We start from the raw sequence: 20104 nt of genomic DNA, 5'->3' as shown, positions 1-20104 counted from the left end.
AAGTGCAGCGCTAATGGGTAAGGAACTGCAACAGTTCTCAATACAAACAAATAAAATTACATATGTGATCAGTAAATGTGAAATCTGTAACTGAATACAATCAAAAAAGTCCATATAGAGTTCACAATGGTAAGTGCACGTGGAGTAATCCAAAACAGAGGTGAATCTTGATGGGATATCAGTATCAAGATTCACCTCTCTGTTTTGGATTACTCCACGTGCACTTACCATTGTGAACTCTATATGGACTTTTTTGATTGTATTCAGTTACAGATTTTACATTTACTGATCACATATGTAATTTTATTTGTTTGTATTGAGAACTGTTGCAGTTCCTTACCCATTAGCAGTGGCGTAGCGTGGGTTGTCAGCACCCGGGGCAAGGCAAGTAATTTGCACCCCCTAACCCGCGGGATTTTAGCACTCGAGTCTCTTCCACTAGATTAGTTAATCTTAGTTGCCTCGGACCCACTTCCTGATTGGCCAGGAGGAGGATCCTTGTGACAATAGCGAATTTTCATTCGCTATTGTCACACAATGGGTAGGCTTGGGGCGCACTGCTCTGCGCCCCGGGTCCACCCTTTTTTGAAGCCTATTAGAGCCTCTAATTGGGTGATAAAAAAAAACCCACTCTGTGACAGCGCCAGGCTGCTGACACACTCGCTGCTAAACTGAGTGAGCAGTGTGGAGAGGCTGCATAGGCGGGGCTTGGCTTGCAACGCCACCCCACCCTACACCAATGAACAGGTGAGGCATAGTCCAGTCCCGCCCTGACCCACCATTTTTCAGCCATAGGGCAGCCGCACTGGACATCTCTCAGCCTAAAGATGGAGACAGCCGCAGACAGTGTGTGAACTGTGTATGTCAGAGTCAGACAGACAGAGTGACACTGCGGATGCGCCCCCCCAGATGTTGCGCCCGGTGCGGCCGGCCCCCCCTGCACCCCCCACGCTACGCCACTGCCCATTAGCGCTGCACTTTTATTTTATTTTCCGTTGTATCAACCTTTTTGTCAGTTGTTTGTGTCAGCAGCTTATACACTTGATTGGTTAGCGCAGTTTATGCACCCCCTTATAACCTTGGGAGCCGGACATGGACCCCACTCTGTGGGAATGGCCTGTATTGTAGCTTTGGGCAAGAGTTCCTGCTTGGGTACTCGCCATGGCACTCTACTTAGCTACAGGGTGCTATACAGGTCCAGTGTCATGGTCCATCCCTATGGAACCCAGACCCTGAAGACCCCTCTGGGGGGTATGCCCTTCGTAAATGGCAAAACCTGAACCTTGATTAGGGACAAGTAAGATAGGGTTACCCTGTTCTGGACTGATACTGTAGCCTCACTATTTACAGGTTTTCAAAATAGTATTCATTCTACAATAATACTATTAGGGAATTGGAAAGTGTTTTAATTTTATTCACTTGTATGGTGTTAAACTTGGCAGTAAAACGCCACCATTCAGAGCATAGTCAGAGAGATGACTAAGTGTTCCACAAGTCACATTTTTACCACCACTTCTGGCTAGAGTCCTTCATAAGGTACTTTGACACTTCCTGCTGCCCTTTTGCCTCAACGAATTCCCAACAGGATGGTCTACATCCTGATTCCTGCATACCCCTTCACGAACGCACTTACCCGCTTTCCGGGAAATACCCACACCAATAGGAATGGTAGAAACCAGGCACAAGGGAACCTCGGGAAAAGTTCAGGTGAACATTCACTCTGCCAAAGGCCTGCAAAACCCTCAGACCACTCAGTCACAATGCTTAACTTGCACTGAAGTATGACTCTATTTTAACATCAATCTCTGCATTCCTGAAGTAAGACTCTATTTTAACATCAATCTCTGCATTCCATTCTAGCTGTATCTCAGGCATGCAGTGGTCTACCGAACTGAGGAATACTTGGACAACTAACAGCTTTTTTTTTTTTTGAAAAACATTTTATTAGAGTTCAACTCTGTACAACAACAATAAACAACATGACCACACGAGAATATACAGCGGGTGTGGTGCATACAACATGGTATAACAGAGTGCATAACGGTCATAACAGTTAACCTGAGAAAACTTTTGAGGAACTGCACGGGAGGGCGTTATTGAAAGGGGGGCATGGGTGACTGCGGTAGCAGAGTTCCCAGTTTCCTGTATAGTAACAAGGGGAGTATGGTAGAGGGTAGTAGGAGGGAGGGGAGATATGGGAGTGGAAAGGTGGATCTGGGTAGGGGGAGGGGGGGGGAAGGACAGGGAGGGAAGAGGACAGGGAGAGGGAGGAGGGAGGGAGAAGGGTGAAGCTAGGGAAATTATTACGCAAAATCAGTAAAAGCAAAAGAGGCGGGTTCAGAGCCCGCCTTGAGAAGCATAAAATGACATGCATGCAAGTAGTAAACATTGTAGGACACCGTCTCATTTACCCTTTATGACAAGAATACCTGAGATCACCTGTCTAGATGCTGGCGAAGAGTGATGACGCTCGGTTCCCATATAGATCAGCGTGAGTGTGAGAGCGGAGCGTGATCAGCCTAAGGAAAAAAGTAAACCATCAAACATTTCGTGTCATAACATTCTGGGTCAGGTCAGATCACAGAGGGGGGTGCTGTCCCCCAGGGGGGGGGGGGGGGAAGCAGACCATTTTCTGAGCAGGCGGTTATGTCCACTGGAGGAGGAATATTGCAAGCCCACCAGCTCCCTATCCCTGAGAATAGATAAGTCATTATGTAATTCGCGGACGGTGGGAGGTTCGGAGGTCATCCAATGCTTTAGTATTAATCTGCGTGTTACCATGAGGCAGGTTAGTATCCACAGTTTGTAGTCCAGTAGGGGTTTCCTTGAGTGTTTGGGCAGTGGCAGTATTTGCAGTGAGAGGTCACCAAACAGCAGGAGATAGATGTCTTTTGGTAGGGAAATCCCCGTGTATCTGGCTATGTATCGTAGCACTTTGTCCCAGTAGGCGGATATAGGAGGACATTGCCAGAACTTGTGAAGCAGAGAGGGGAATTGTATCTTGCACAGTGTGCAGAAGTGATGAGAAATGTCCGAAGACCATCTGATATGAGGGAGATATGCTCGGTGCATGATCTTAAATTGCTGCTCCCTCCAAAACTCATTGGTTATAAAGCGGCGTGTGGTCAGGTACCCTGACAGGATGCGGAGGTGGGCGTCGTCGGACTGAAGCTGAGCATTCCATGCCCTAGCAACCTGGGTGGAGGTCCCCTGATAGAGTTCAGAGTGCAACGGTTTATACATGTGGGATATTTTGTGCTTGTGTTGTTGTATCCAAGTATCCAGGACGGAAGTTCTAAAGCGGTTCGAAGGTGTGTGGCAGAGAGAGTCCACAAAGCTTACACACTGATGGAAGTATAAAAAATGGTCAGACGTAAGGTTGAACTTTGCCATGAATGCTACAAAGGGAAGAGGTTTACCAGTTAAGGTATCATACAACTGCGCAAATTTAGTGATCCCTCGCCTTGCCCACTCCTCATAAGCCGAGCACTGCTGTGCCTGCGGGAACATGGGGTGGTTACGGATAGGTAGATAGCTGGAGAGACGCTGGGGCAACTTAAAGCGTTTCCGCAGCTCCCTCCACGCCATCACAGTGTCCCTGAGCAGAAGATTGCGTCCCAGAGACACAGGCAAGTCCGCGATCCCGCAGTGCAGCAGTGCTGTGAGATCATAAGGGGCAGCCAACTGCGATTCCAGGGAGAAGTTGGTGTATCTCGATTCGCGGCTCAACCAATCCATACATGATCGTAGCAAGCAGACCACATTATATATGCGGGTGTTCGGAAGGTCCACACCCCCCTCTCGCGTAGATAAGTGTAGCTTAGACATTGAGATTCTGGCCCGTTTCCCCTTCCATAAGAAGAGAGATACAGCTCTATGTAACTTTTTGACGTCAGTATGTTTTAGGAGAAGTGGCAGTGTTTGAAGAGGGTAAAGCAATTTAGGGAAGGTAGCCATTTTGTATAGGTGGCATCTGCCCTTGAACGATAGCGGGAGATCTGCCCAATTCTTCAGTTCGGCTATCATCTTGTCTATAACAGGAGTGAAGTTTAGCCTGTATAAAGAGGACGAGAAGGGCCCTATGTTAACTCCCAAGTAGGTGATGTGGCTTGTGGTGATGCGAAGTGGAGAAGAAGACGCCCATTGTGGGGTTTGCGTGGTGTTCAGGGGGAGTACCTCGCTTTTAGTGAAATTGATGCGGAGGCCCGAGCAATGCCGGTAGTCCGCAAAAATTTGTTGTATGATAGGCAGGTCGTGGCCAGGGTCTGCAGTAAATATCAACACATCGTCGGCGAACATCGCCGTACGTAGCTCTTCCTGTCCCACCTCAATACCCTGGAGCTCAGGGTGCGTCAGCATAAATCTGGATAGTGGTTCCAGAGCCAAGTTAAACAGCAGGGGTGACAATGGGCACCCCTGCCTAGTACCTTTAAACAGTTGAAAGGGTTGCGAGGCGTGGCCGGCTACTACCACCTGAGCTGCGGGGGAGGCGTACATGGTCCTGATCATGTGTAGGAAGGGGCCCGAGAAGCCGAAGCAGGACAACACCTTATCTAGCCATTGTATATTAACATTATCAAAAGCCTTTTCGGCATCTAGGGTGATAATGGCTGCCTGGTTGTTTGGGTTCAGTCTTGAGACCTCAAGTGCCAGTAGGACCTTCCTTATATTAGATGTTGCTGACCTGCCTTTGGTGAATCCTGCTTGGGCAGGATGTATGAGCGTAGGAAGTATGAGCGCCAGTCTACCTGCGATAATCTTGGAGAGCAGTTTGGAGTCTATGTTCAATAGGGAAATAGGCCTATATGATCCCGGGTCTCTGGGGTCCTTACCCTTTTTATATATCCGCTTGATATGGGCTTGGTAGCCCGTGGGCAGATAGGGGTGACCAGTCAAAATGTGGTGGAAGACTGACTGGAGGGTAGGTGCGAGTAGGTCCCTAGCCAGTTTGTAGAACTCAGGAGTGTAGCCATCAGGCCCAGGAGATTTCCCGGGTGACAGCCCTTGAATGGTGTCGCGCACTTCCTCCAATGTTATCGGAGCGTTCAGAGATGCCAGTTGATCAGTAGTTACCTTGGGGAGGTCAACCGAGGACAGCCAGCGAGAGGCCACGGCCTCGTCGCAGGGTTCGTGGCTATACAGTGAGGTGTAGAAGTCCGCAAATACCCTATTGATGTCTGAAGGGGGAGTCTACCAGGTTGCCGTCTGAGTCTCTCAGGGAGGTGACGTGGGTAGGTGTAAAGGGGGCCCGGCATAGGGAGGCTAGTAGCTTTCCCGGTTTGTTCCCAAAGGAGTGATATTTCCACTCCTGCTGGGTTCTATAGAGGCGTTCCCTGGTGTCGGCCCATTTGTCAAAAGCTTCCTTCGCTTCACGCCACGCCTCTCTGTGTTCAGGGGTGTTAGTGTGATATAGGGTCGCCTGAGCTTCCCTGAGGGAAGTGCTGGCAGTCACATAGGCTTGTGCGATGCGTTTCTTGTAAGCTGACACGTAGGAGATGATGCGGCCCCGAAGAACCGCTTTGCCCGTTTCCCATAATAGGGTAGGGGATATAGAGGAGGAGGCATTGGTGTCCATGAATTCCGACCACGCGTCCTGGATGAGCGTGACCACCCCTGGATCTTTGGCTAGATATGAGGGGAATCGCCAGTGTTTGAAGGAAGGTGCGTGGGCGAATATGGAGATGTCTATCGAGATGGGGGCGTGGTCCGAGATGGCAATGTCGTGTATTTTAGGTGCGCCAGTGTATGGGAGCAGTTTGTCATTCGTCAATGTGTAATCAATCCGCGAGAGTGTACGGTGGGGGTGGGAGAAAAAAGTGAACTCTCTGCCCGTAGGGTTAGACAGACGCCAGGCATCCGTCAAGTGTAGGCTTTCCGTCATATGGAGTAACAGGGGGGAGTGATAGTGGCGTGAGGCAGGTGAAGAGCCTATTGCACGAGACCTATCTTCTGATGGGGACATAAGTTGGTTAAAGTCACCTGCCACCAGTAATGGCAGGTGCAGAAAGGGGGCCAAGTCATGAGACAGTGTCTGAAAAAACGTCGTTGAGGGGGTCGTAGGAGCGTACACCCCAGCCACCACCCAGTCTTGATGAGAGTCGGTGAGATGTAGTAGAGCTATACGTCCTTCCTTGTCAAAGTGGGCGTGTTTTACCGTGGCAGTATAGTTCTTATGAATAAGAATTAAGACTCCCGATTTACCCTTAACTGTCGGTGAACCATATACCTGCCCTACCAAAAGTTTTTTCATTCTACAGAAGTCGCTCTCCTCCAGATGGGATTCCTGTAATATGGCTATGTCCGCCCGTAGACGCTTCAGGTGTCTAAGGACGGCCATCCGCTTATGAGGCGACCTGAGACCCTTAACGTTCCATGAGACTACGGTCATGGGGGATCATGTGGGTAGGATTGAGCCGCGAAGCAGTACAGAGCAACAAGGGTAGTGAGACGGTGCCATGTGTAATATACCAAGGTAGGCAAGTGACCTATACATCATGGGAATGAGTCATTGGATCCTAGCTTACAGGTAGGTACAGGGAAGGGGTAACTTGACCCAACATGGGTCAGAGGAAGGAGGTAAAGGGTGGAAAACCAAAAACATCGGGACTTCACTTTTTTCCTCATGTAGGGAGACATGCTTATGGACAGCGTTACCGGAATCCCTATGATCTACGTCTGGGTCAAACCAAAAGCGTATAGGTTGGATCGACCGCTTAAGCCGGATGGAAGCGATGATCATAGATGCCAAGGGCTAGGGCAAGGCTGGATAACTGTAAGGCTGTGCATAATCGTAACAAAAAGGAATGAATAGCGTCAGAGCAGATAACATAACATTTCATCAAAGATGAAGGAACCAATGCAGTAGAACATCTCAAATATCATACGACCTTATGTAGATCCGCAAAGGTGAACGTGAGTGTACAGTTCCGTGTAGTGCGGATCACAAAAGAAATATTGCTGAGAGCATGCAGGTCAGCAATATAGCGTCCCAAACCGTAGGGTGCAGTGGCAGTCGTGGTGTTTGAAGAGCAAACCATTGCCAGCGCTGGTGCCAGCAATGTCCCAAACAACGGTACTAAAGGATAGGATAGAAAAAAGGCATCCAATACTTGGAAAGAGTGTCGTCACATCAAAGGAAGATCAAGGCGCTCAGCGTTGTCTTTGGCGGGACGCAGATCCATTGGTGCGACGCTTTTTCGCCGGGTCTTTCCTCGGGCTGCGTTGTTCTCTAGCCCCCTGCGGGCGTTGGGGAGAAGGCGTTGCAGGCATATCCACCTGGATGTTGAAGTGGCGCTCGAGAAAATGCATGGCTTCCTCAGGATACGTGAACGATTTTTGTTCCCCTGACAAGTCTGAGAAACGTAAAGTAGCAGGGTATGCCAAGGTGAATTTAATAGATTTTCGGTATAGTGCTTGGCAAAGCGGCTGAAATGCTTTTCTACGCCTTGTTACCTCCTGCGAGTAGTCTGCAAAGACCAACAACTTGTGGCCATCAACTTGGAACGTTTTTGCGTTGCGGAATGATTTGAGGATGTTTTGCCGATCCATATAGTTCAGATATCTCACTATAACAGGGCGAGGTGTCTTCCTGTCATTGGACGGGGCCCCCAAACGGTGGGCCCTCTCAGCCGTGCATGTGGTATGGATCCCCAGGGCCAAAGGGAGACGAGTAGTGACTATGTCCATGAGGGTATCAGCCCCATAGGTTTCAGGGAGGCCTATTATCTGGAGGTTGTTCCTTCGAGAACGGTTCTCTAAATCGTCCAATTTGTCTAACAAGTATCTCTGGGTCTGTCTGGCTTGTTGGTCCATGGAGAAAGAGCCCTGTAGCTCGTCCTCCACATCAGACAGCCTGTGCTCCAATTCTTGCAGTCTGTGGGAGTGATCCCCCAGTTCCTTGCGGATCTGAGCCATTCCTGAGGCTATTGCTTTGTCCACAGCCTCGGTGATTGTGGGCGACAATAGTGCGGCGACAGCCTGGGCTAATGAGGCAATTTGGGTGTCAGGCAGTGGGGATGGAGACTGACCTTGCCGGGCCGTTGAAGATAAAGGCGCGGCATCCGCCATGACGGCCTCGTTGCAGGCCGGAGTTGAAGCCGCGGTCTCGATTGGCGGCGGTGCGGCGGAGCCGTTCGGGCGAAGGTATCGATCCATCCTGCGGTGACACCAGAGGTCCGGGAGTGGGTTGTGCAGTCGAGAGGTTCGTCCAGACTCTTGGGGAGGGTTAAATGTGCGGGTTAGTGCCGGAGCCGGTGTCCCTCACAGCCTCTTACATGGGCGCCGGAACCGGAAGCAACTAACAGCTTTAATACAATCATCCCTGTCCAGAGCACAAAATAGCTAATTAACCTACACTGCACCCTCCTCCCCCCCCCCCCTACCGTGTCTGCTGTGAAATTCCACCTCTAGAGGGTGCAGACATTAAGGGGAATGAAGGGGACCCAGAAGAGGCAGTGTTGGAGAAGGCTGTGGAAGACTTCTCGCTTCCGGCCTCACATACTCTTGAAGTTCTTGCTTCACGCAATGGGCCTTCTAGTGTAGACGTGGCTCACTTCTGCTGTGCACAAAAGCCTCGGCATCGTAGTGCTTGATTTTCCTCAGTCTCTCCATACCCCCTTGGGTATTACAGGGTCTACAAAAAACATTCCCCATTCATGAACAAATAGAATAGGCAATTTATGACAATTGTTAATCTTGAAAATAATTTCTCCCTTCTGAAAATCTTTACCAAACTATCCATTAGAAAAAGAATTTGCCAAAAAGTGGTCTGTTCTTCCTAGTAAACCATGTTGTATTATCCTTAAAAAACATCTTACTGTGCCTATAGAAGAGGTTTCTTAATTTAAAGATTATTCTGACAAATTTGATACACTGTCAAAAGCGCTCTATAGCCTTACACTTGCAGACACTGCCCTCTGCTTGGATGATGTTTCCTGCAAAATTGTCGTCTTCATGGCTATCACTTCTGTCTGGTGTGCGTCTAAAGAAGCAGCTCTCCTGTAAAGAGCCATTTTTGATCTTTCAAACAGTTCTGTTTGCCTTGTTGTTGCCCACTCTTCATTCTTCAAAGATGTCCCCGAGTCTTTGAATATGCAACCTGTGTCCTGTAATCTTTACTCTGCATTGCTTGCTAAAAAAAAAAAAATGGAGATTTCACATAGTGTGGTAAGGTTATAGGGGTAAGCCCAGAAAAAGCATGTCAAGTAAAATTTTGCCAGTGTTTAATCACCTGGAGTTACCAGCCTCGAACCAAGGGTCTGAATATCCGCCTGTGTCCTGCACTGTACTCCACAATTTGGATTTTAGGAGTACATCAATATTCCTCTATCTAATACATCTCTGGAATACTTGCACACTTCCCTTGTGTTTTCTCTCCTTAAAACACTGTTTACTGAAAAATTCCAGACAGAAACATGACCTTAGCTTCCTGAAGTGCATATAGCTCTATGAATAAAATTGTATGTTATGTGCAAATCTAGAGATATCAGATTCTGTCAGTGGGTACAGGGCAAGTAAGGGTTTGTAGATGTTATTTACAGACTTGTTCTCCAGCTCTATCAGACTGGTCTGAGATTGATTCCTTGTTTGCAGTGACTAAAAAGGAGTGTGCCATTACTTCCATCACATTAGGCGTTGCATGCAACAGTCTAAATATCACCCCTAAGTGAATGCTTGATTTATTAATAAACAAATTAAACTATTTTATTTATATGGCACATATAATATGCACATTTAAAGTATGTGCAGCTACTTAGGGTAATTTTCTAATTCCAGGTGACAGACACTTTACCCAGTTCCATGAGTACCAATTAAAAGGCCTTTTGTTTACAGCACTGGACAATAGATAGATTCACAGTTGGAAAACTACACAAAGTCTGGGATTGAATGACCAATTAAAGGAGTTGTAAAGTCGGAAGCTTTTTTATCTTAATGCAGTCTATGCATTAACATAAAAAGCCTTCTGTGTGCAGCAGGCTCCCCAGCACCCCCTAATACTTCCCGGAACCCTCTCTCTATCCAGCAAAATGTCTACAAGTCCCTCGGCCGTTTGGGACTCTCCCTCCTGATTAGCTGAGACACAGCCGTGCACCACTGGCTTCCGAGGCTGTCAATCAGCCAAGCAGGAGAGAGGGGGGGGCAGGGCCAAATGGCAGCTCCATGTCTGAATGGGCACATGGAGCTGCAGCTCGGCTCAGGTGCCCCCATAGCAAGCTGCTTGCTGTGGGGGCACTTGACAGGAGGCGGGGCCCACGAGAGCCGAAGAGGGACCTGAGAAGAGGATTTGGGCTGCTCTGTGCAAAACCAACTGCCAAGAGGAGTTAAGTATAATAAGTTTGTTAAAAAAAAACAAGACTTTACAATCACTAAGTTTTCCCTGTTTCGTTAATGTTTGAAGCCTTTTTTTTCTCCTAATTTGTAATATATTTTCTGTGCAGAGGATTCAAAAAAAGCAGAAACCATTTTCAGAGACAAAAGTGGAAAACGAAGAGACTTAAAAAGAGAGCGTGAGGAGCAGCTTCAGAAACAAGCCACCAAAGAGAAACGTGATGAGAAGTATGCCCAGTGGGGCAAAGGGTATGCGACCTAATATTTTTTTATTACTGCAAGCAGCTAGAATGCTTTCAATACACAGCAAAACTTTGAGATGACAATGTGCAATTTCTTTCAGTCTGGCACAGCAGAAACAGCAGCGTCAAAACATAGAAGATGCAGTTCGGGAGATGTCAAAGCCTCTGGCTCGATACATTAATGACACTGACCTAGATCGCATGTTACGTGAACAGGAAAGAGATGGAGATCCAATGGCTAAATTCCTGAAAAAGAAGACTGAAGAAAGCAAAAAGAAAGGTAAATTTCCCCAAAACAAGGTACAATGTGGCAAAAACTGACTTGATAAATTCTGTAATTCACAAATCTTATGGATTGATACATTTAGCAGTATTCCCTTGTATTCATAGAATTTAAAGAATTGTACAGGCTCTTGTATAGTGCAGTTGTAGAGACAGCAAAGAGATTAGAGCAGTGTAGACAAATAGTGGATTGCCTGTAATAACCACCACTGAATACTTTTCATTTAGTGTTGACAAATGCCTGCAAGATACTAGATTTAAATTACTGAAGATTTATTTTTTAAATAAAATTCCCGATGGATATATAACTGTTTTATTTATATATATATATATATATATATATGTATATTAAAAGCAGCAAATTATTGTTTACTTGAAGGTAGCTTTCTTTAGCATATTATTTTAGCAAATTGACTTGGAATGTAGTAGCTCTCTTCTACTGCTGCTTGAAAATAATTGGCAAAGTGGAACATTTTTATGCTCTTTTTAGTGTACATTAACCTAACATGTAAAATTAAGCTGGCTGTGCACATAGCAAATTTTCCCAGTTCCTAATGAATAAGCACCATTTCACCCAACATCCTTTGTTTGCAAAATCAAAGGAGCTGGTTGCAAAATTGTGTCGGTTGAACCGGAGGAGGGGCCAGCATAGAGGAGACGCAAGCAGCAGAGGTACGCAGCTGGGTGACTGTTAGGAAGGGTAGAGGGAGGAGTGCCAGGGAGGCCAATCCTGAGTTGGTACACCCTAACAAATTTGCAGAGTTGCAGGTTGAGGGGGATATCAACTCAGGGGTGGCAGAGCTGGAGCATGCACCCTCCCCCAGCTGCCAGGGGAGGGACGGCTCCAGGAAGAAGGGGGGCTGTAACTCAGGAAAGGTTGTGGTAGTTGGGGACTCAATTATCAAGAGGACAGAGAGGGCAATCTGTAAAAAAGATCTCGTGAACCGAACAGTTTGTTGTTTACCGGGTGCCCACGTTCGGCATATCGCAGATCTGGCAGACAGATTGTTGGGCGGGGCTGGGGATGACCCAGTGGTCATGGTGCATGTGGGCACTAATGACAAAGTTAAAGGTAGGTGGAGGATCCTTAAGAACGATTTCAGGGACTTGGGTAATAGATTGAGGAAAAGGACCTCCAAGGAGGTTTTCTCTGAAATACTGCCTGTACCTCGAGCCACACAGGAGAGGCAGAAGGAGATTAGGGAACTTAACAAGTGGCTGAGGAACTGGTGTAGGAAGGAGGGGTTTGGGTTCCTGGAGAACTCGGCTGACTTCTCAGTCGGCTCCCGGCTCTTTAGTAAGGATGGGCTGCACCTTAATGGGGACGGTACAGCTCTTTTGGGGAGAAAGATGGCCACCAAGTTGGAGGGGCTTTTAAACTAGGAGACGGGGGGGAGGGCTCAGAAGTAGAGTCAGTCAGGAGGGAGCAGAGGACTGAAGGCAGCTGTAGGGTCAGCAGCGACAGTAGGTCCACAATGTCAATTGGCAGGTCTGTGCGGGAAAATCTCAGACCAAACAGAAATAAACATAACCGCCAATTGCGCTTAACTTCCGTAAAACTAAGAGGGGTATATGCTAATGCCAGGAGCCTAGCTAATAAAATGGATGAGTTGGAAATATTGGTACATGAGGAGGACATAGACCTTGTGGGAATAACAGAGACTTGGTTCGACCCCTCACATGACTGGCTGGCCAATATCCAAGGGTATTCGGTGTACCGGAAGGACAGGGTAGGAAAAAGAGGGGGAGGGGTATGTCTCTATGTCAAGAACAATATAAAGGTGATAGAAAGGAGTGACATTACGGATGGGATGAGCATGGATTTAGAATCTGTGTGGGTTGAACTCCATAGGGAAGGAGAAAAGGGGAAAGTAATTGTGGGGGTTTGCTATAGGCCACCTAACCAAGGGGAGGAGGTAGAGCTGGAATTCTTAGCACTAATGAGTAAAGTGGCAAAATTGGGATCAGTCATCATATTGGGGGACTTCAATTATCCCGACATTGACTGGGACGAGGGGACTACACACTCACAGAAGGCCCGCCTATTCACGGAAACCTTACTGGATAATTACATGTCACAGTTGGTGGATTCTCCGACTAGAGAAAATGCAGTCCTGGATCTATTGATCACTAATGACCCAGACCTAATCTCGGAGGTAGGAGTCCAGGACAACCTGGGCTCTAGCGATCACAGGATGATCACATTTAGTATAAATAACAATATAACAAGGCAAGTGGGGAACATAAGAACCCTAAACTTCAGAAGGGCAAACTTTCCAAAATTGTACTCATTGATGGAAAGGGTAAACTGGGACCAAACCCTGGGATCCCTGACCACAGAGTAAAAATTGGAATGCTTTAGGAACATATTAGGCAAAGGCATCTTGCAGTGCATTCCTATGGGAAATAAATTTAGAAGAGACAAAGCCAAACCTGGCTGGTTAAACCGTAGCGTCAAAAAACTTATTAGGGGAAAAAAATTGGCCTTCAAGAAGTATAAATCAGAGGGCACAGTATCGACTTTCGAGCAATACAAGGAGGCAAATAAGAAAAGTAAACAAGAAATCAAGATGGCTAAAATCAACTTTGAGAGACAAATAGCGGAGGATAGTAAAAAAAAACCAAAGAAATTCTTTAAATATATCAACAGCAAAAAAACTAGGGCAGAGCATATTGCACACATAATTAACAATGATGGGAGGATGGTTACAGAGGACACTGAAAAAGCAACCGTGCTGAATGCTTTTTTCTCGTCAGTCTTTACACAGGAAACTGAGGGGTACACTGACCATGACCGTATGGTTAGTAGTAATACACAGGACTTGCCACTATGGCTAACAGAGGGTGAAATCAGGTAAAGGCTGGATAAACTTAACACAAACAAATCACCAGGCCCGGATGGCGTACATCCAAGAGTACTCAAGGAACTCAGTAAGGTTATATCCAGACCACTGTTCCTGATCTTTGCTGACAGTATTAGGACAGGAGATGTACCAGGGGATTGGAAGAAAGCTAACGTGATTCCGATATTCAAAAAGGGCCAGAGGCATATCCCGGGAAATTATAGGCCTGTCAGTTTGACATCAATAGTATGTAAATTTCTGGAGGGGATGATAAGGGACTATATCGTAGAGTTTGCTAAAGACAACAACATCATCAGCAGTAATCAGCACGGGTTTACAAATGGGCGTTCTTGTCAAACCAATCTCTTAACATTCTACGAGGAGGTGAGCTGTGAGCTAGATAGGGGGAGACCAGTGGATGTGGTGTACTTGGATTTCGCTAAGGCGTTTGATACAATTCCCCACAAGCGCTTAATTTATAAAATGAGGTCTGCAGGTATCGACCGCAGGGTTTGCTCTTGGATAGGGAATTGGCTTAAAGGGCGTGTCCAAAGAGTGGTAATAAACAGCACATACTCAGACTTGTCTGAGGTAGTAAGCGGGTGCCCCAGGGCTCAGTCCTGGGACCAACCTTGTTCAATTTATTCATAAACAACATTGAGGTCGGGATCAGTAGTTCGATATCAGTTTTTGCAGATGACACAAAATTGGCCAGGGCAATAACTGCACAGCATGAAGCAGATATCCTACAGAATGACCTGGACAAAATTACAGAGTGGGCAACGACATGGCAAATGAGGTTTAACGTGGAGAAGTGTAAGGTTTTGCACTTGGGGACTAAAAACATAAAAACACAATACACGTTAGGAGGGGAACCCTTGGGGGAATCAAAAATGGAGAAGGATCTGGGAGTCTTGGTTGATGATAGATTAGGCAACAGCATGCAATGTCAAGCGGCAGCTGCCAAAGCCAGCAGAATATTAGCATGCATAAAGAAAGGGATGTATTCCAGAGATAAGACTATAATCCTTCCACTTTATAAAACTCTGGTCTGACCGCATCTGGAGTATTCCGTCCAGTTCTGGTCGCCAGTCCTCAGGAGGGATGTGTTGGAGCTGGAGAGAGTCCAGAGAAGGGCAACTAAACTAATTAGGGGATTGGAGGACCTTGACTATGAAGAGCGTCTACAATCGCTCGATTGTATTCTCCCTGGAGAAGAGACGTCTGAGGGGGGACATGATAGCAATTTATAAATATCTTAATGGGGATCCCAGCTTAGAAAAAAAGCTGTTCATTCGAAGGGATTGCATGAGGACTCGAGGGCATACAATGCGATTAGAGGAGAAGCGTTTTAACCTCAGGCAACATGGGGGGTTCTTTACTGTTAGAGCTACAAGATTGTGGAATTCTATACCACAAGAGGTGGTTTCTGCGGGTAGTATGGTGGCTTTCAAAAGACTCTTAGACTTACATCTCAAGGATCAGAACATTCAGGGTTATGTGAGCTGATTACAGCCACACACACCTACACAGGTTGAACTGGATGGACTATTGTCTTTATTCAACCTCACCTACTATGTAACTATATGTAACTATGAACAACGCCTCCATCCAATAAGATACATGCACTGTTCGGGAATTTTGGCAGCCATCGGTGCTGCTGTCAGTATGCAGTAGCCAGTACAGACATTCTTCGTCCCTGCTGTTAGCATGGATGGCATCATCTGTTTTTTTTCATTCACTCGCTGGATTCATGGAAAAAAATCTATCTGTGTATGGCCAGCTTTACTGAGATGAGTCGCTTGATCAAGCCATATTCAGCAAGATTAGGAATGTAAACATTTGATGAGAAGGGTAGTAATCCTTATGGCTATTCTCCACAAAAATAGGCTGCTGTGTTGTCAGTATCTGCCATTCCTTCCAACTGTAGAAACCGGTCACTCAGCAGTGCCTTCTTGGCAGTGGTATACCCAAGGATGTCTAAGTACCTCAGTGATTCATTGTATGAATTCGTGTGAGGACTTTGACACTATTTATTTTTCCTATTTTGTTCTGTGACAGCAAATTAGAGATAAAATGCTTTTTTTTTTTTTTTTCTCTCTCCAGAGCGCCCAAGATATAAGGGTCCAAATCCTCCCCTAAACAGATTCAATATCTGGCCAGGGTACCGCTGGGACGGTGTTGACAGGTATGTGAGTTCATATACAAACTATATTATGTAATGTTTGGTCAACATTGCTGACCCTGTTACCCATGAATATGTGTATATTCACAGGGAACACTGTTGTCAGTAAAGCACAGAAAGATTGCTAATTGTCTAGACATTTTTTCCTTTTTTGGGCATTCGGCAATTACAATAATACCCAATATATGAAATATTTATATTTTTCTTTCATTCATCGACGGACACGGTGCTTCATAAATCATAACTAGTGGGTTATATTGCCTCCTCCAGGAGTAAGACTCTGCAGAGCAAAAAACACCTGGCTACGCCCATGGGCCGTCCTCAGCTGGTATATAACCCAGATCCATCCTATAGTGAGGATGATTCTTCCATGGTGGCAACAGCAAATGAAAAGCCGCTGGTAGACACACTTAATACTGCAGTGCGTAAGACTTTAAAAATGGAGTATGCGGCTGACGTAGCCACAGCAGTGCCTGTCATTTTGCACGGATAAGTCACCTCGCACTCCAAAGGTGTTTCCTTATGTTCCTTATTTTGACAGGTTTTCCTGTAAGGAATGGGAACAACCAAAATGACTCTTTGTGGTCTCCAAAGGGTTTGTTGTATGATACCCCTTTGAGGAGCCAGTGGCTGGACCCTCCTGTTTCCAGGTTGAATGAAGCAACTATGATCCCAGTAGAGGAATCCCCTTCCTATAAGGACCCGGCTGACAAGAAAGGGGAGGCTGTGGCACTCAGCATGTTTAATATGGCTGGTTCGGCATTGCGGCCAAGTCTTTAGCTCAGTCTTAGTGTCTCAGACCCTAACTGAATAGGCCAAGCTTTTGCGCCAAGGCCTTGAGGGTGAGCAAGTCCCCCGCTGCTTATGTTGATTTAGCAGACGAGTTGGTCCATGGGCTGCAGTTTATTTGTGATGCAGCTTTGGATACAGCTCCTGTGCTGTCCAAACTTTCTGTTTCAGCGGTGGTGATAAGCCGCGTACTGTGGCTTAAAAATTGGTCCGCAGACCAAACCTCTAAGAAAGCTCTCATTGATCTGCCCCTTCAAGGCGATCGCCTTTCTGGGACTACCCTGGATGACATCATTAAAGGTATTACTGGCGAAAGATTACCTTCCTTCCACAATCCAGGAAAGGGAAGGAGCCTCGTCGCAGACGGGGGCCCTCCTCCTCAGCCCGTAGAAAATTTGTTTGTGCTCCTGGGACTGAGAATAAAGGGAATAGATCTTTTAAATCTTCTCAGGGAGATTCCAAGCAGCCTTGGTCTGGTAAGCCTAGAGCTAGCTTCCCTGGGCCACTGACCAGACCCCTTCAGCATGAAGGGCTGCTCTCACCCATTATTCTGAAATTATTCAAACATCTTTGCTGGTTTCCGGCCCCGTAGACTTCTTTGGTGAGCGTCAAGGAGGTCTGCGATAAGTTTTTTTGGGGGGTACCCAGAAAGGGGGATAAAGCTTGTCCTTTTCACGTTTTTTAGGTCCTGAGTCTCCTTGTGCGGATTAGATTCCTGCAAAGGTTCAGGTGATGTCTGAACTACCTAAGGTCCCCCCTATTCCTGTCAAGGGAATTTATTTATACCTAGGTGTGATTTTAATTCTGACCAGGGTGGTCATTCCTCTGGACAAATTTCAGGAACCACAGGACGTGATTTTCAATAGGGCGTTGATCAGAAGTTAGCCTTGAGTACCATCAAGGGCCAGATGTCTACGCTGGCAATCTTCTTTCAGCGACCCCTAGCCATGCACTCTTTAGTTCATACCTTCATTCAGGGGGTTCGGCATGTGGCTCCACCTGTATGGTCTCTTTTGCCGCCATGGGATTTCAATTTAGTGCAACATTCTTGGTGGCTGTTACCTCAGCCGCAGGATATCTAAATTGGCGGCATTATCCTTTCCCAGTCCCTATTTGATGATCCATAGGGATAAAGTGGTTCTTCGTCCCTGTCCATCATTCCTGCCCAAACGTTGTCTCTGACTTCCATTTGAATAAAGACATTGTGTTTCCTTCCTTGTGTCCCAAGCCAGCTCATCCCAAGGAATTTGCTTTACATACCTTGGATGTGGTTTGTGCGATTCGGGTGTATCTGGCAGCTACGGAGTCTTCGGAGGTCAGACTCGCTTTTTGTGGATACGGACGGACCAAGAAAAGGGCTGGCCGCTTCGGCTACCATCTCCAGATGGATCAGACATACGGTGACTCAGGCCTATTCCATTAAAGGTCAGGTTCCACCTGTCACGGCGCATTCTACTCCTACACGGAGTGCTTCTTGGGCCTTCCGTCATCAGGTTTCAATATCACAAGTTTGCAAGGCGGCCACTTGGTCGTCCATGCATACCTTCACAAAATTCTATGAGGTAGATACTTTGGCATCTGCGGATGCTTCTTTGGCCGCAATGTTTTGCAGGCTGCTGTTTAAAGCGGAGCTCCACCCAAAAGTGGAACTTCCGCTCACTTTTTTCTCCCCCCCCCCCCCCCCCCCCGTGCCACATTTGGCACCTTTCAGGGGGGTGGGGGGAACGGGTACCTGCTTTTTGACAAGTAAGTGTCACAAGTAAGTGTCCTAATATTCAAATTCAGAAGCTACAGTATGTGTAGCTGCTGACTTTTAATTTTTGGAGGGGGAGGCGGAACTCCGCTTTAAGAGTGGCTGTTCACTGTTGAGGGATTTTTTTTTTCTTTAAACCTTTATTTTTCAGACGGGGTCCTGGTTAAGGCCTCTTATGTTTTGCCTTGGGTTTTTTTTCCCACCCCTCATTTTACCTTTTGCCACTGCTTTTGGATGTCCCATTAGTTATGATTTATGGAGTGCTGTGTCCGTCGATGAACGAAAGAGAAAATGGGATTTCTCTTACGTCCTCCGACAGTCGCCGCCTCTTCATATTCGTCACATATGGGGTATTAGACTTTGCTCCGAAGGAGTAGCTAGGCAACAGAATATGTTAACATTAAAGCTTTTAACATATCCCACCCTCAAGGGGTGGTCCCCTCAGTCAATACCCTCCTACTTCCTGCAACCATATCTCAGTTTTAATGTCTAGCTTGTCAGGAGTGGCTGGCTTTTTCTGTGCTGGGGCTTTCTGCCCCAGACTCTTTCGTCTTTTTGAAATTTTGTTTGAGTTTTCTCTCTACCTTTACTTAGCTGTTATTTTTGTCAGCGTTAGTTAGTTCTTCTGATGAAGAGGATCATGCGGGCTGGGTCTCGGGCTGATCCCCCTGGTCGTGGGTCAGTGGCTTCCCAGCCTGCCATCGAGCGTTCAGCCAGGTAACGCTCCTGGCACAGTGAACGACCCATCCCTGTTCGGTGCAGGGATGATTGGTGAGGTGGCTACCTCACTGGACGCTGTGCGGTTTCTTAACCCCCATTTTGTGCGTCTTGAATTGCGACTCTCCCTGCCTCATGTGCAGCGGCTTGTTCGCCTGTGCGGGTCCCCCACGCCATTGAGAGGTAAGTGTATTTATGTGGGGACCTGTCTGTCTGGGGGGGTGTCAGTCTGGGACTGTGTAACCTGCCTCTATTCACACTGCTTGTCTCCCTATCTCTCGGCTGCATGCTGTGGGCTGCAAGGGGGGGGAGGAGCTGTGTGACACTGTGTGTGTCAGCCTGGTCAGTGTGAGTAGCTGTGTGCTGTGGGGCATGTTTTTTTGGCATGTTTGGGCATATACAGCGATCGCTGCGGCGATCTGACATGTATTCCTATACAGGGATGTCATGTGTGCATTACTGCACTGTGGAGCGGCGGTTTCGGCGCCAAACGGCGCCATTTTGCCTACACTCGCTCCGGCCGCATGTTTTACATGCATGGCGGCCATTTTCTTGTAGCCTCCATAGGCTTTCATAGAGCGCCCTGGCAGCATCACTTCCTCTTTCCAGGAACACCGATCGAGGCAGCAACAGCGGCGTGGGTCTCCTCAGGTTTTATCCTTCTGTTCTTGCTATCCATTGCCTGTGTTCAGTTTGCATATTCCCTGTGGGGGTCTCATTGTGCTTGAGTGTGGTGCGGTGGGCTGCGCTTGCCGCGCTTGCTTAAAGGGGCAGTTAACCCTTTATTGTCCGGCATTACAGGGGCAATGGATTCTCAGGAGGGCAAATTTCCTACCGCCTTGGTGGAAAGCCAGGGGACCGCTGTTTCCCCCCCAGGGGGGGATTTAGCCACTATTGTGGCTGGCCTTGCTGCTCAGGTGCAGATGCTGGTGGCTGCTCAATCTACTAAAAGACCCAGAATTGCTCT

At 47.1% G+C, this 20104-nt stretch overlaps 1 protein-coding gene across 1 annotated transcript in view; it reads left to right on the top strand.

The window, feature by feature from the left end:
• Window positions 1–20104, top strand: part of BUD13 (BUD13 homolog) — an 88564-nt gene that overhangs the window by 61260 nt on the left and 7200 nt on the right. Inside the window, exons 8-10 of the mRNA XM_082273974.1 lie at window positions 10437–10575; window positions 10670–10848; window positions 15800–15881. Coding sequence (XP_082130100.1) covers window positions 10437–10575; window positions 10670–10848; window positions 15800–15881 — 400 coding nt within the window. The remainder of the gene's footprint in view (window positions 1–10436; window positions 10576–10669; window positions 10849–15799; window positions 15882–20104) is intronic.

Source organism: Pelophylax lessonae, assembly GCF_965119305.1.
Source record: "Pelophylax lessonae genome assembly, chromosome: 12".
Classification (NCBI taxonomy): Eukaryota; Metazoa; Chordata; class Amphibia; order Anura; family Ranidae; genus Pelophylax; species Pelophylax lessonae.
The sequence above is the reverse complement of the archived record's forward strand: the minus strand, read 5'-3'. Positions and strand labels throughout refer to the sequence as shown.